Genomic DNA, 16,540 nt, shown 5'->3' on the forward strand with positions numbered 1-16,540 from the left:
GCCAAGCATTCTTGGTTAAGTTTAAAGTTCAAGACTTTCCGCTCTTCAAAATCAGTGGAAGTGCGTTTTGGTGCATACTTGCTGAGCTGTATCACTCACAGCATCGTAGAGAGGATAGTGTGCACTTCGTCGCTCCAAGCCACTGCTGAATAAGCTGATTAATCAATTTTTAGCTGAATGTGCAGATATTTTGAGGGAAGGAATAATATGTAGATATGATGTAGCGGTAAGAGCTTTCATATGATACCCCAGTCTGAGCTCTCTTATAGCAGTTAAAGGTAGAACGCAAGGTCAGGTTGTGAGACGTGTACAACTCAGCAAACTCACTATGGGCGTTTGAATATTCCCGACACCACGGCACCTTTCCTTCCTGACTGCCTTTGCTGAGCAAATTGATGATTAACACCGAAAAAAAACATCAACCTCTTGCCGCCATTGTAAAATGTATGGTTACATCGTTTCCTGTTGAATGTATCCCGAGGGGTAACTAGGAAGCTGTTGCATACCTGGCTGAAAGACGACCCTGCTTTGAGAATGCAGTCTGCCAATCTAAGAAGACTATCCAGCATCCTCTGTGGAATAAAACCCTCAGACAGGCTTTCACAGAACGTGTCGAGGTGTCGGCCAAGTTGCTGTTTTGGCAGGATATCAAGCGCAAAGTAAACTAAGGCTATCTAGCGCAAAACGCAAAGGTGTAAGCAAAAAGTTAGACAGCTTCGTTGAGAGGCGAATCATTGAAAGCGACATCAATATTTATAGTTGCTTCTGAGTTCTTCAGAGGTGCGCAAGACTGTATCACTCATTCCTCCAAGCAAAACTTGTAGATAGGATCTGTTTGCCAAAAGTTTCAAAAAGTAGTTATCTGGCGTGAGCGTGATGGGGGCCTCACATCTTGTGCTGAACTCAAACGTGATAACCGGCCTCCCACTCGAAGACCCTCGTAGGTGCCTAATAGATCTGCGATTCCAGGTGTGGGCTCTATAGTGGCCGACATTCGGAGAAATATGGGACCTCTGCGGAAATGCGTTGCTTTTAGACATGCATGATCCAGTACTGTTGGACAAATGAAATTTCTGCTGCCATCATATGTCCAGTTTGTTCATTCTTGCGTCGGCACCAATCGATAAATTTAAACACCTCTGCAGTGACCCTGAGTAGGCACTGGTATCTGCTGACGGGCTGAACATCGGTGATAGGATTTCAGACATGGGTTACCAATACCGCATGGACTGCTATTACTTTACTTTTAATGGCTTTTTAAATTTTTGGCTTTTGGGACTGTAAAACTACTTGGATGTTGCCTCACCTAGCCGGTCAGGATTATGCTACCATTTGGAGCTGCACAGCAGTTGCTCAAGCGTCATACCATATGTGAGCATGCTATACACGTTGTCCAGTTCGGGGCAGTATTATTGTAAACCTTGATGGATCCATTATGCATCTCATTCCTGTGTCTCTCCTAACAACGAAATGCTTCCATTTTGTGACGTCACCTTTTATTTAAGACAGTATGATCATGAAGTCGCTCCACATAATGTAGTCAATTTGAATCTTGCGACGCCTCTACTCACACAGGTCGGCAGTCTTAAGATTATTTAGGTGCTGAAAGTCTCCAAGTGCGGCTGTGTCATCGACTTAATAGGAGCCAAACGTAACTTCGCAAGAATAAAGTTGGCTTTTCAGTCCTTTCGTCACAACATAAATCAGATCGCTGCTCCGTATGCATCAGAACTAGCGTCACAAGATGCATGTACTTGAAGTACCCTGGGCATTCTCCCTCCGTCGGAGGGATAACGAAGAACTGCTACTGTTTGCAGTTGCAGTAGCTGGTGAACCAAATTCCGTTATTCCTTCTGCAAATAGTCGGGTAGAATTTCGTCTAAGCTGATTCTGCGTGCTCACAGCTTCTAGAGGGATATCCGTATGACTATGGTAGGGGCCTTACGAATGGTACCAATGGAAGCTGAAATGGTACTCTCATCTTACTACGTCTTGAGTTGGAGAGCGTAGAGAAGAGTGGCTCAAGGAGCCTAGAGAACGAGACGTCGAAACTGCATTCTTGGTAAGCCAGTCCGCGCATGGCCGCCGTGGGAAGCCTGCCTTATCTGTACTACACAACTACTCGACATGAGACTAAAAAAAAAAAGAAGTGCGCATTGTGTTCATTGAGTCAACTCATAAGACAGCCATTACATTCAAAATAGTGTGTTACAGCACAAATACACTAGTTTACGTAAATGGTGGATATGGCAGGATAAAATCTATATAACTTCAACTAGACTGGTCCCACTCCCGCTAGGAACTACAACAACTTAGTTATTAAACATACTTGTGGCAAGCAGAAAAATATGTGCAGCAAGAGCAGAAATGTCGCAACCTGAAACGAAGAAAAAATACCTTTCAAGCATAGTTTGTAAATAGGCATGCACGTCCATGTTGCACTTTGCTGGATGCTACCGGGGGCACAGAGTTCTTAAAAACAATATGGCTTTTTGTCTGTGCTCCGGACACCACGTAATGATGCTGAATAAACTGAATTGAATTGATAGAGAGAGAGAGAGAGAGAGAGAGAGAGAGAGAGAGAGAGAGAGAGAGAGTTAGCGATTATCCGTGCAAAGAAGTGATAAATGGAGTGCCACAACTGTATCTTACTTAAGGACACCTAAGCAGCACTAAGCAGGTAAGAGAAGAGCTGAATAAAAGGAAAATAGTGAACAAAAGATCGGCAACGGGATGCTGCGAGAGCAACCAACGAAGTCCTGGAGCGAGGATAACATTTCGCCCTCCGATGCTCGCATGAGCATTGCACGCAAGAACGTTAAAAGCCCACTAGTGTTCCTGCTGTGCGGCTACGTGTATATTCGGCTCTGGGTGGTAAACGTACAGCTAACGGTATCTAGTATTTCAGCGGACGTTGAATGACGCCGATAGCGTCTCGTCGGGCTCATCACGTGCACCATCGAGATGCAACACCTACAAGCAACACAGGTTCTAGGTGGTGCTGCTACAAGGACACTGGCGGCGCTCGTCGCACGAGCGTGGTGAGACGGCTGGTAGCTGCCAGGACCGCTCGGCCGCGTGGACAACCATGCGCAGGCACGGCCGGGCTAGAGGAGGAGACGCGTGCTCAAGCACTTCCTCCCCTTTTTTGCGAGCTTGATCACGTGACTTCCAACGTGGTAGCGCGAGGGGGCGACACACACCAAGCCACCATCTTTCTCGGCTAACACTCGCACGTTTCCTCTCGCACCCACAGCATAAGGCGTGCGGTTGGACCTGACAACGCTGACGGCGACGCCGAAAATTCGCCTGGAATATCCCTATAATTTCTATCCCAATAAAAAGTCAGTAAAATGCCAGTGCATTTTTACCACCAAGATTGACGGCGCATATCTCGCAGCTGGTATCATTGCAGAATTTCTCAACGTGTGCGGAAATTTCTACCACTTTTCTTCTCCGAGCGCTACCTTTCAGCTAGGTCTGTATACTTCGTACAGGCATCCGTACTTGCCGCTTTCGCTCAGCGGCTGCGCCGTTCTGATGATTGCGATGGTCGCGCACAAAGTCGCGGATTCGATAGCCGGGCGCGGCAGCTCTCATTGCTATCAGTGTGACATGCAAAAACAGTAATGCGTACGAAGCTTTCATTGAGTTTTGAGAAAACCCTGACGCTCACGTTTAACACTGAGCACTCTACTACGGCGTCTCTCATATGTGAGGCATAGCGCAAATGGGCGGGCAGGACCACACAGGAGACGAGAATACCGCGCTGTGTCTTCGCCTCCTGTGTCGTCCTGCATGCCTGTTTGCGCTATACCTCAGGTTATGCTGTACCACATAGTCCACCAGTCCGTTCCTTTGTCTCTCGCAGCCCCATTGTTACTCTGAGACTCAGAACCTGTCAATCAGTCAAGTAATGCCCTCGGCCTACATATTTTATTACTATTAGAACGGGGATGTTCGCCTAGCAGCACTAGTTCTAGGTTGTAGCGGTATATAGGCTTAAACAGGTCGGCGTTATATTAAAACGGAAAAGCCAGCACTTCTCGTCGTCTTCTTCTCTTTCACTAGCACCATGCCCATTGCCCACTGCCTTCAGTACACTCTCTACAATTATTATTAGTATTTATACGTAGTGATACAAAAATAGGAGCACATATGTTATACAAGTTGTAATTCAATTAATTCGGAAGTACACATGGTAAAGTAAAGGATATTGCAACTAAAAGGTTTTTACGAACATCAATGTAACCGCGCACTTATGTTAGTTGAAAAAACAAGCTACGCAACCGCAAATACAATTTAAGAAAGGTAAACAGTACACAATAAGTTGTGCGCTCGTACTAAATAAGACTACGTGGAATAGCAGAAGTACTTCAAAAAGTTTTCGCTGACGAATACGATACTCCCTAATGTGAAATTTGAGCGCAGCTCTGTACGCGAAAGAAGTATCCGCGTTAATATTTTGTTTCATGAATATACATGTACACAGTTCATATTAGGAAGAGAACGCTGTGGGTAGCGTGAGTGGCGTGCACAATCTGCATCGTGCGACACACTGCAAACGGAGGGAAGCGTGGCGCGACTGCCTCGCTAATCGGGAGATCGCGAGAGGCAGCGCGTGGGTGACGCGTGGGCGCGATTCACAGCAGCCGCCGCAGACAGACCTCCGCTCATGCAGTGCTTTGTTTCCATATATGGTATCGGTGAACGCGCTCGCCGCATGCCTTGTCGATGGAGTCATCGGTGCTGCGATGACTCCATCGTCCCGCGCAGAGTTCGTCTTGCGCGGCAGTACGCTTTCCCTCTCGCACTCTGTTCGCCATCACCGTCTTTCATTCCTCGCTGTGCTCCGCGTTCGCTCTTTCATCCTTCACTGTGCTCGTTCGCTCGGTTACGCCTCCTACACTGAGGGTCGCCAACGCTCAGTGCAGGAACGGGGCCTGAGGAAAATGTGCCATCTCGTTCGTGAGCGCATGTACTGTATTTAGGATTTCTTAAATATTACAAGGACGTGCATGTCCACTTGTCTAAACGTTCGTTTCAAGCTGAAATATTCTTGCTCGTTTGCTTGCTTGCTTACTTGCTTCCTATACCATGGCGCGTGTCTACTACGTGGGACTGGACAAAAAGCGGGTGGTTGATTCTTTCCCTACCTCGGGGAAAATAAGTGTTTCTTGTAGGTTACTCCAGGTTTTTTTTTTTCAGAAGGAACTATCGGACTCAATGTTTTGTGTAATACATAAACAAAAAGCATAATGAAGGCACTTTTCACGTGTAAATGTTTTATTAACTAGATGTATGCCATAACAAAGATAAATTGCCAGAATCAAGATTGCGGGATAAAATTGAACAAAGTTTGTAAAGAAACGCTTATATCTTCGAAGAAAAAAAGGTAAAAAAATTGCGAGATATGCAAAATGTATTGTCGTCTAATATGTACTATTCCAAAAAATAAAAAAAGACAAATTCTTTGAACAGGTATTCTACAACTAAAATTAAATGCAAGCACCAGAGTTTTGCATGTCGGGCTGCGGCCGCTGACGCTCCGGGCTGGGATGCGTCATCGTTGCTCTCAGAGTGAAAGTCCGGCGAAAACGCAGCATCCTCAGACTTTTTGCTGCTGGATCTATCGACAAAATCAGCCGCAGACGCAGCGGAATCGCGAGATCTGCGATCTCTCGAAGCGCGCGCCACTCCCAGAAGGCGGCCATTTTTTATTTCTTTGACGATGGCGAAACTTCGGAGCGCGTTCAAAAATTAACGCCTGGCGGGAACAAAGCGGACTGCTCAGGAGACAAAAATATAACTCTCCTCCTTCGCGTACGATAGCGCAGTGTGTCCGTGAGCGGCGCAGGGAGTCTCGAAAGCGACGTTTCAAACCATCGTTAGCGCGCTAACGACACCCAATGGGCGTGGTACGGAAAGAATTCAAAGGGTGTGGGAAAAAAGAAACTGGAGAGAAAAACGTAAGGTAGCCCGTTGTTGATCAGGTACGCGTCTTCTTTCAATCCTTTTCTCACGATGCTTTATTTTTTTTGGCTCCATTACGAAACATTATAGGTTACAGAGGTGCATATTCCCGCGACCTCACGCAAAATTGACAAAAAGGCAGTCTGTCGCATGGCGGCAGTTACAAACTAGGACGTATCCGAATCCTGCGCTCTCGCACATCATTTATCCGGATGTATATCCTACGGACAAATGCAAAACATGCGAATCCAGAGCCACTCTGGAGCATATATTATGGGAATGCGGAGGGCTAAATAACAATAAAGAAAACGCGGCCCCTAGCAGCAGCCTTCGCACGCGCTGGGAAGCCGCGCTGCTCAGCCCCACCCTCGAAGATCAATTATGGGCCGTCCAGCGGGCCGAGGATGCCGCCAGGACCCAAGAACTCCTGGCCGTCACCTAGGCGGGGCCTTTGGCCCTCCCCACCAACTCGCAGGGCACACAATAAAGTTCTTTCCTCCTCCTCCTCCTATACACACGATGATTGGGTGTCATAGTTTACAATCATCATAATGATAAACCGCCGAGGTGGAGTAGCGGTTTTAGCGCTGCGCTGCCAAGCCCGAAGGCGCGGGAAATAATTCCGACCGTGGCTGCTGGACTTAAATAGGGGCGAAATGCAAGAACGCCCGTGGGGGTGTCATGCGTTGGGTGCCCGCTAAAGAACCCAAGGTGGCCAACTTAGTTCGGAGTCCCCTACAATGGCTCGCCTCATAGTAATATGATGGTTTCGATGCGTAAATCCCCCAAATTACGTTAATTAGGTCAATAAATTAAGGTAATTAAATATATAATCATCCTAATATCAGAACCGTATTCGCCATCATCACCATCGTCGTCTTTGTTGTCCCTGTGGTCATCGTCGTCACTCTGCGCCCTTAATTTGGCATAACCAGAAAAAAGAAGAGAAGACAGCCGACATTACATGCACGCATCACACCATATAAGGACGACGAAAATGATTAAATCAATCGCTAAACCTGTGCGGCTACTTAATTTCATTTAATTTCGGTTTCTTTCTCATCCTCAATTATTCATTTGTATTCCTTTTTTTTCTAAATCATTTTACCACCCGGTTTGTGGCCCATTTTACCACCCGGCGCAAACGCCACAGTGGTTTTGCGCCGTAGAATGAGGCATCATCATCATCATCACCACCACTACCACCATCATCATCATCATCACAGTCATCATCATCATCTGAGCGGGGCTGATGTGACAGCGGTGCGTTGCTGTATCTACAACTCGAAAACAATGTGAAGCGGTGTCAAAGAGCGGAACTTGTGTGACGGCAAGCTAGAACACCCAAGCTATAGGTAACGCAACCCGTTGATTCGCTCCACCAGATCGCTTTATTGCAGATTTGTCATTTATATTCTCGTCACGCTGCTGTAACTATCAAATCGCATGGCACGTGCCAAAACATTATACGACATTGGCATCACCAGCAACAAAATTTCTCGTGACTCGCGCCAGCGCTGGCTCGCGACATTCCAGCTCGAACGAAGAAGATATCAGCGAGCGAGGCGTCGCAAGCCGCCCTCTTGCAGCATTCCTGACCCTTGTCCGAGTTTAAGCCAGCTTCCAGCGCCATGTCGGAGTCTCAGACTTCCCTGACACGTCGTCTGAGGAAGAAACGCCCGGTGTGCCAACCTCAAGGAAAAGGCGGCTCATCACGAACATCCATAGGTAAAAGATTTTGCAACTGTTCCACTTTAAAGGAAATCGTTCAATCGCATTGACCCCACTGGGTTGAACCGTTGCAACGTTTTTTTCTTATTGTAGCCTGCTGAGGGGTGGGGGAGAGAGCGAGAAGGGGGGAGCGTATTTTGTGCGTCTTAATCGAGTGAATTCTGTGGATACCGCTGATTGGGTGGGCCGGGTTACCAACGAAAAAGGAATAGACGTCCGCGGCTAGGAGGTGGTAATTGATTCACGTGATGAGGTGCAGCGGCCAGGAAATCTGCCAATTATAAAATGTCTAGAACATGGCATGATAGTTTCAGCGACTATTTTTGCCACCAATGCACGATATGTAACATGACAGAATATAGGAATTCCTGCTGAATAGAGCATGCGCGAACAGAATGGTGAGGATAGACGAGACAAGACGAAGCATTTCGCTTTGTTTCGTCTATAGTCTTCGTTCTCGCGCCTAACTAGTCGATCATATTGCATGCTCCTTGTTAAAAAGAGTGCTTAAGGGGAACGAAGACGATAGACGAGACAAGGTGAAGTGCTTCGTCTTGTCTCGTTTATCATCTTCGCTCTGTTTAGGCACTCTTTTTGAGAAGGAGCATGTAATATGGTCGACTAGTCAGGCGTGACAGAAATCAAGTGTTAGCGACACTTTTCGGTAAATTTATAAGCAGTAATCAATTGTGTGTCGAAGCACGTGTGTACAGGACAGAGTTTGGTCATTGGAACGTGAAGACTCTAATGGACATGGTCTGTATAGTCACTGCAAAAGTGGGTGCTCAGTCCGATTCCTTGTGATCAAGGAGCTTCTTCCGTAATTGTTTACACTGAATACTTTTCGCATTATGCACTCGTAACTCGTTTTAGTAGTTTATGCTAGTAGTTTGTGTTCGCTTGTGGAATTGTAACAGTTACCTTGGAATTGTAACAGTTCCCCCAATAGAAAAGGCTTGAGAAACTTTAATGGATATTGACGCACTTTTTGATGGCAGAAAACTGTGCAATATAATTGTATTCATTATGTTCTACGACCACCTCGTGCACCGGAGAATGAGCAACATGGTTGAGATTAGCAGATATTTTGACTAAAGCCCCTCCATAAACGTTTTCGCCGACCAAGAAAGCGACGGTGGCGCGTGGATGGAGGGGCTTTAATTTTGACGGGCTCGCGTGGAAGTAAGGCATTGTCAAGGAGCAGGTGTAGAAGAACGGAGGTTTTAATGAAGAGAGAGGAAGTCAGAGTTGTGGCCGGAAGAGCATGTGTCAAGCCTGCTGTTGCTCACCGGGAAAAAAAATAGAAACAAGCAAACTGATAGGCAGGTGGCAGGTGACGCTGCAATAGTGCTCTAGTAATAGTGCAATAGGGGTATAAGATACACTGGCACCTGAACATAAGGAACATGGATGAAGCGAATTATTTTCTACATCACATTGACCAAACTTACTGACCCATACTGATGCAAAATAATTGTTCATAACAAAACGGACGTTGAAGTATCGAACTCGGGGCCTAGGCGGCCATCGTGATGAAGCTGAATGCAGGCTGCAAACGCGGTGTTCAGGGCAGTTACTATTTTTGGGTTAGGAGCACTTCTCGAGCATGCGTGTGAGAATGCTCGGAATTGTGGCGAAATGGCCGGCTGGGGCCTTGTTTGGAGTTCTAGGCGTAAAATGCGCGTAGTCGTACTTTCAATAATTGGTTCTCCTGCCTCTTTCATTTAAAGAAGTTAAAGAAGTTAAAGAAGAAGAAATACGCGTATAGCAAACGCGTCACAAAAGTAGCTTTAAGTTCATTGCAGGCCAGCATGAGTAAATCAAATTATCTGTTACGTCGAGCTATATCAAATCGATTGACATTTTTTTTCGGTCGTTTTCATGGTCGGTCAACGGGCGAACTCGGAACGAAAACGTTCTCTCATTTTTTCGCCCATTCTTTCAATTGGTCTGCTCGCTTAGATTGGCAATTATCGTAGATGGTCAGTGCACAATTTCTTCAGGGCGTAAGCCTGTTCTTTATAACACCTCCTGAGACCCCTCGTACATGACATTGCCCATCGCCTACAATCATTATCAAAAGTAACTCTGAACCCATTACATAAATATCTATCATAAATACGAAGTGAGGTCCATGTGAAACCACACCGAATTGCTTTGTTCGTAATCTTGCCGAAAGTTTTCCAGAAAATTGACCCCAACTTGATCGAAACCTCTGTGTCGTCGCAAACGAGGGAAAATCGAGCTCTAAGTGCGTTTCACGTGCCGCGCCATGGCATGACGATCCGGGACGTACTATCATACGAGCTCGCTACACGATAGCAGATCTTCATCTCTGCGTTTAAGCGATGAAAAGCAGTTTTTACGTGCATGGAGACGCCGCTTTTAGCATCTAACCGTGGTATCTAAACAAAAAAAGTTGGAAGGCGATTCAACCTGTCGTTCAAGTCAAAGAAGGATAATGTTTCCCTGAGCGAGCTGGAGGAAAGAATGGGCTGGAGCCACTGCGCACGGCACCCTATCGCGTCACCCTTCGCGTGACTGGAGTAGGAGCATTGGACTGCTGAAATTTGATGACTGCGCTATTTTTGAAGTCGACCCACATTTTCAAGCTGCGCAGTCTTCGGGACAGGCCCACGAAAAGAGGCTACGGAAACGCAGATGCAGAAAAGTGCTAGTAACTCGTCCAGAACTGCATTGTCTCCAAAATGTGTGTGTGTGCTTTAAGATTCCTAAGACACCAGGGGCGGGGGGGGGGGGGTATTCTGTAACAGTCGACCTAGTGGACTGTCCATTTCGGCCGCTGCTGATTGGCTATAGGCCCGCTCGCGACTCTCTCGTACAGCTGCATCCAATCAGCAGCGGCCGAAATGGGTGGTCCACAGGGTGTACGTATAAATACCCCCCCCCCCTCCCCCAGTAGACAACAAGGATAGCGACATGAAAAGGCGATCGAGATCGCGAAGTGTGTTCGGGTCTCGGGAGGATGACGTTGTCCCATACGCCGTTCGTCACAGAAGAGACGTGCTCCGAGAGCTCGAGCGGCTTCCGGGCGAAGTCCGAGTGCCCGTCCTCGCGGTCGATCGGCGGGCCGTCGTCTTCGGGCCCGCAGTCGAGCCCGGGGACCATCGCTGCGCCGCGGAGCCGCCGGCGAAGCAGCGATCGCCCGCCGCCGGTCTCGCGGGGCGCGGCTGCGGCACCGCCGGCGGCGAGCCGAGCACTTCGCCCGGCGCCCTCGACGAGCACCGGCCGCGACGTCCGCCCTCCCGACGAGGCGAGGGGCGCCGCGACGAAAGCGCGTCCCGCCCGGAGAGCAGTCGACGACGTAGCCGACGAGCCGGTGCACGTTGTGAGCGTACGTGCCTGGGCGGAAAATTATTAACCGAGTGCCTTTGTCCTCGCTACGTAACGCGAGAACACGGGGTTACGCACGAAATTTACCCCTGGAACTCGGGCGGCGGCGGCGACTGTGCATCTTCTACCGAGGGAATGACTGCTTCTGGATGGATTTATCTGATCTTCGTGGTTGTGGTTTCAAGTGGTTTTGCGGCATTATTTGTCTCTTTACATTTCCGAGCAAACATAGTTTTTGTTAAACTGAATTGAATTATGGGGTTTTACGTGCCATAATCGCGATTTGATCATGAGGCACGCCGTAGTGAGGGATTCCCGATTAATTTCGACCGCCAGAGGATCTTTAACGTACCCCAGTGCGCGGGACCACGGACGTTTTTTACATTTCGCCCCCATCGGAATGCAGCCGCCGCGGCCGCGATTTGATCCCGCGACCTCGTGCTTAGAAGCGCAAAACATAGCCGCTAAGCCACCGCGTTTTTTTTCTCTCTTTTTTTTAAGCTCAACAAGGCAATTAGTTTCTGTGCATGCCTAATCATTGCAAATTGTTGCATCTATAGCGCAGTATTTGGCTCCAAGTGATCGATTTGCGAAGCCATAAAGCAGTTTGAAGTAAAAGACCGAACTTTAGGCCAATGCGTGCTCTAATCACCATTCCCATGCTGGCTGCAGTGAACGACTGAACCGCCATGTTCTCAGCTCCCTTAGACACCAGCGCTAAAGTCACCCGTAGTAATTTTTGTTAGAAACTCTCTTTTATACCGCAATCTCTTACACTAGCACCCACGTTTGGAGCAAGCGACTTTAATCTCGACCCGTCACTGTCTGTTGGCAGGGCCTGCGCCGGGACTCCGGGTTTGATGACGAAGGGGAGGTGGCAACAAAGCTACGAGGAAAAATTAGCGGCAAGCATGCAAAAAAAAAAAAAGCTGAACCCTTTTGAACGGGAATTATCCAAGATATACGTGGCGCTATACTGAGCTTCGGCTCGCTTCTGCTGCGGTTGCGGCTTTGTTGTGCATGTGTTGTGGGAAGAGTAATGCTCGCGTATGTGTATGGAATTAACGACAAAGATACATTGCCGCAGTCTCGTATTTCACATTGCACATTCCACACATGTACAGTCTTCATTTTCGCTCCTTTGTGCGTCTTGTACTTCTTCCTCGTGTTTCTTCTTGTACGTGTTTGGTTCCAGCGTACGGCGTACGGGTCTTTCATTTGGTAAACGTAGGTCTTGCGGGCGTATGACAAAGCTTTGGAGGGCACATGTTTGCACATATATCAGAAAATGAAGGCTTATTTGCAGTTTCTTTTTAACTATTGTACCTGAACCACTGTTTTTATGACGTCAGGCATTTAAGCACATTTTTCGCATGCATGTGCCGCTTTTTGTTTAGAAATGTTGCCAGAACTCTCAACAAACCGGTATTTGTTCTCCGAGAAGGCAATGCAATCCTCCTTTATTGATGAAGTATTAAACTGTCCCTAGCAAACACTGAACAAATCCTAAAAGTCACGAGGCGCAAGCCTGGGAACTTTCCAAGGTTTTCGCTCGAATCGGTATCGGTTCGGGAATGTTCATTCAGTGTGTGCCGGTATAAAAGAGAACAAATCCCTCCGTGCACAAACGGTGATTCTTGCGAATGCGAAAATCAGCACCTCGCTCACTGTTATTTGTTAAATAGTGAACTCTTGCAGAAAAGTTCCCTCGTGGAATTTGTTCAAAGCAGCAATGAAAAAAAATTGCCACCGTTACATACAAATCTGCAGTTCCCTTCCATACCGACTCAATATGGGTACTACCGTGCTACCCCCGTGCGGCAACGTTTTACCACGGCAGCTTGCTTTTACCGATGTTCTGGTACAGTAACAGCGTATTACGCGAGAGCGCAAACATAAGTTCATAACTATCATTGTTGAGTGAAAGCGGTGATCGGCGAAAGGTAAATGAACACATACATGATAACATGTCGCTCTTATTTATTTATTTATTTTGCGCGGGGTGGCGAAGAGGGGGGGGGGGGCGGCTCCTACCTGCCCATCGATGATCTCCGCCCTGAACCTGGTCGGTACAGACAGCTTGCACGTGATGACGTCATGCACGCCGTTTCTCACCGTGCTAGTGGTGCTAGCCCCGAACATGGTGGCCACGATGACGTCAGCATGCATTATCACTCACGCATTAATTTTCTTTCTTTCTTTCTTTTTTTGACGGTGAGCGTTATTGACCAGATTTTCACTGTTCGTAATCGATTTTTATCGCTTGGCGCAAGAGGCGCCTGCAGTCGTGCTGCCGTGTTTCTTGTTTACGTTTCTTCTCGATGTGCTAATACCCCAAGATGGCAGCCACAATGACCTCATTGCAAAGCAAGGTCTTCTTTTTACAGAATTTTTTTAAAAGTAAGAACGTATGTCCTCGTTGGTCTGCGCAAGAACGCGCCCGCTATTCGTGACAGGGATATAGATGTTATGAAACGAACGCTGTGGCGAGGGCCGGACGCAGACGGCTTTTATAAAACAAGTGTGTTAAAGACCAGCCGTGCTTTGTGATTACGCAGACGGCCATCATCATCATAAGTCCCTCCAGACGGTCGCTCTGATGGCTATGGCACTGCGCGGGTTCAATCCTTGCCCTGGTGGCCGCATTACGATAGGGGGGAGGGGGATGGAATAAAGCTGGGGTGCCTCACCTTCGCTGTGCGTTAAAAAACCCACGCCTATCAGAGTTGACCCGGTCTCCAACTTGCTAGGCCCTCATAACCCACTTTGCAGTTTTCGTACGTTAAACTCATAATGAAAAAAAAATCTCCAGCTGAGAGCTAATAACTCCCACCGTGCTTTAAGTTGCCTGTTTGGCTCTGCTAAGGTTAAAGGTGACAAGCTTCCACCCTTATGCTGCTGTAAGTGCCTTTAATAATAAAAAAAAAGACTGCATGTTCGAATATGGTTGCTCCTGCGACGTCGTGTTGTATACAATCATATGCAAAAAAAAATATTGCTCGGTATAATGTAGCGATTCCTTTCACTTGATCCTGCACCTTTCGTAGCGTCCACCCCTCACGACCGGCCGATCCTGGCGATAACGTACAGGCAGAGCAACGCCCAGGCTACTCAAGGAGCGTGGGAAGCGAAAAAAAGAGTTGGAATATAATGTTTACATTACATCGGCCCTACATTCTTATTGCTTCATTTCGATCATGCAGCAGTCACACTAAAGAAAACCAGCATGCAGGCACCGACAGAGCGACTTACACTGCCTGCTGGTGTTTGTCGTTTTATCTGTCCCTCTTGGTCCTCTATGTGCGCTGTTCTATGTCCTGAATAAAGCAACACCACTTCGCCCAAGTCCCAGTTTTATAGCAGCTCTCATTGCTTGAGCTAACCGTCCTCCACGTCCGACGCAGGGAGGCACGTCCGCCCGAGGTCTCCCTTCGTCCCTCGACGCCGCCAAGAAACCGGTGGTCAGAAGGTCCTCCGGCCCCGCCACAGTTCAACGTGCCACTCCTCCGGCCGGCCTCGTCGCGGCCAGAACGTTGGTGGGCAACCGGGGACAGCCCGGTGGTGGGCCGCCGAACGCGTCCGACGTGCTCTCGCCGCGCTTGACCATACCCAGCTTTTTCGAGCAGCCCCCGACGCCCGACGTTCTGGGAGCGCGCCGGCCCACCGGCGCTGCCGCACGCACCGAGGCGACCGCGGAACGGGCCGCGTCGGCCAAGGCAGAGGGGGGCGAGTGCTGCGAAGCGACCTTCTCGAGCGTTCTGTCGGTGCGCTCCCTGCTCCAGGTGGAGGACCCCGACGTCAGCAACAGGCAGCCGGACGACAGGGAAGGTGAGGCGGGGACGACGTGAGGCGTCGACTCTCACTTGGCATTCCATGACAAAAACCGTTGCCGGAAGCTAAACGTTTCGACAGAATTACTTAATCGTCTCGGTGGGACAATAGGGTTTTTAGGAGAGACTTGATCCAAAAAGAGCGAAGCACTTACGGCGATAGCGAGGTGCAGCGTCTGCGCTCAGACTTTGATGCACCTGCGGCAAATGCGCGTGCCCCACAATTTCTGGCGCCCTTAAACACTTTAACACGCCGTGTATGGCCTGTAATGACATTGCACAGGCGCCATTACGCTACTCGCAAAGAGCCGAGCTAGTAAAATTACTTCACTTTCGTGTGTGAGCACTGATACTGTTTTGCGATTTGAATAACAGTCTGAGAATATTTACGATAAAATACATATTAAAAATTGTACGCTTTTACCCGCCGAATTTGGAAAGCAATATCAAATCCTAAAACCAAGGACTGCTTATAGGTGTTCAAGGGATATCATCGACGGCTGCGTTGACTTGCGCGTCCCAGCTCTCCGAGATCCGTGCTCCTGTAGGTACTGGAGGCAACCGCTGTATGCTAATAACGCCCATCCCCATACGCCTCAACCGCCATCGAATATGAGCGCCACCATGTCGCGCGATCTAAACGAGTATGGCGAGTTTGTGCAGGAGGGTGAGTCACCAAAATCAGACTTGGAAGGGAAACAATGGATAAAGACAGTGACGAGACAGAACCACACTACAGCACACGGTCTCTTTCTGGTTTTCCTCGCACTGTTCATATTATACACATGTACAGCTGACTCATAGAAGCTATAGCTTTAAATTCAATATATCGTGTGGACAAGCACAGACATGGCAGAGAGTATCTGCAACGTACTTACAAGAGCAGGCTCGCCAGTGACCAAGATAAAAAACCAGCGCGTGCCAACAGCCCAGAGGTACCTCTTCGTCTACCTTGTGGCGTCTGTTGTATCGAAACAGTAACGTGCGATAGGTCCGAAATAGGGCTGACAAGAAGCTGTTGAGTGCTTTTTCAATGATGTCATCGGTGCAACGGCCTTTCGCATTAACGAACAACCTCAAAAACAAGGAGTCTTCAACAGGTCCCCACTAATCGACAGATCCTATCGCGATCTTACCTACGTACACTGCGTACCTTGTTCTTATATAATGCCGCGAAGACGCCACGCTCTGCATTACTACGGCCCTGCAGTGCGTGTTCTCCTCCTACACGTGCAGAAGGTTCGCCGCAGTTCGTGGGGTCCATGGTGGGCAAGATGGCCGTGCTGCTGGCGTGCTGGTACCTGTTCCTGGTCTCGCTGGACCTGCTCAGCTCGGCCTTCAAGCTCTTCGCCGGACACCAGTCGTCCGTCCGGGTCCCCAAGAGCGACGTGATCCGCAATCCCGTCGTGGGCATCATGACGGGCTTGCTTGTCACGGTGCTCGTGCAGAGTTCGTCATCGTCCACCTCTATCACCATCTCCTTGGTCGGATCGCAGCGTGCGTACTGGCTGCACGCTTGCAGCACGCTGCCGCAATATTCGGGAAACTATAAGTATATTAAACGTAAGGATAATGTGAGTACAGTGAGCTAGATGTTGCGTGCTATACTCGCAGAATAAAACGCTTATATTTAGGACTAACTAACCAGTGCG

General features: G+C 48.4%; 1 protein-coding gene across 2 annotated transcripts in view; it reads left to right on the top strand.

Annotated features, from left to right (window-relative positions):
* Nucleotides 1-7,522: 7,522 nt before the first annotated feature.
* LOC135911432 (sodium-dependent phosphate transport protein 2C-like) overlaps nt 7,523-16,540 on the top strand; it is a 57,540-nt gene continuing 48,522 nt past the window's right edge. Inside the window, exons 1-4 of one of the 2 annotated variants that reach the window (XM_065443719.2) lie at nt 7,523-7,701; nt 10,722-11,059; nt 14,463-14,886; nt 16,125-16,385. In XM_065443719.2, the coding sequence (XP_065299791.1) occupies nt 7,605-7,701; nt 10,722-11,059; nt 14,463-14,886; nt 16,125-16,385 (1,120 nt within the window). In that variant the 5' untranslated portion in view covers nt 7,523-7,604. The remainder of the gene's footprint in view (nt 7,702-10,721; nt 11,060-14,462; nt 14,887-16,124; nt 16,386-16,540) is intronic. The other variant, XM_070538050.1, reaches the window with a different exon arrangement.

Source organism: Dermacentor albipictus, chromosome 4 (genome assembly GCF_038994185.2).
Source record: "Dermacentor albipictus isolate Rhodes 1998 colony chromosome 4, USDA_Dalb.pri_finalv2, whole genome shotgun sequence".
Classification (NCBI taxonomy): domain Eukaryota; kingdom Metazoa; phylum Arthropoda; class Arachnida; order Ixodida; family Ixodidae; genus Dermacentor; species Dermacentor albipictus.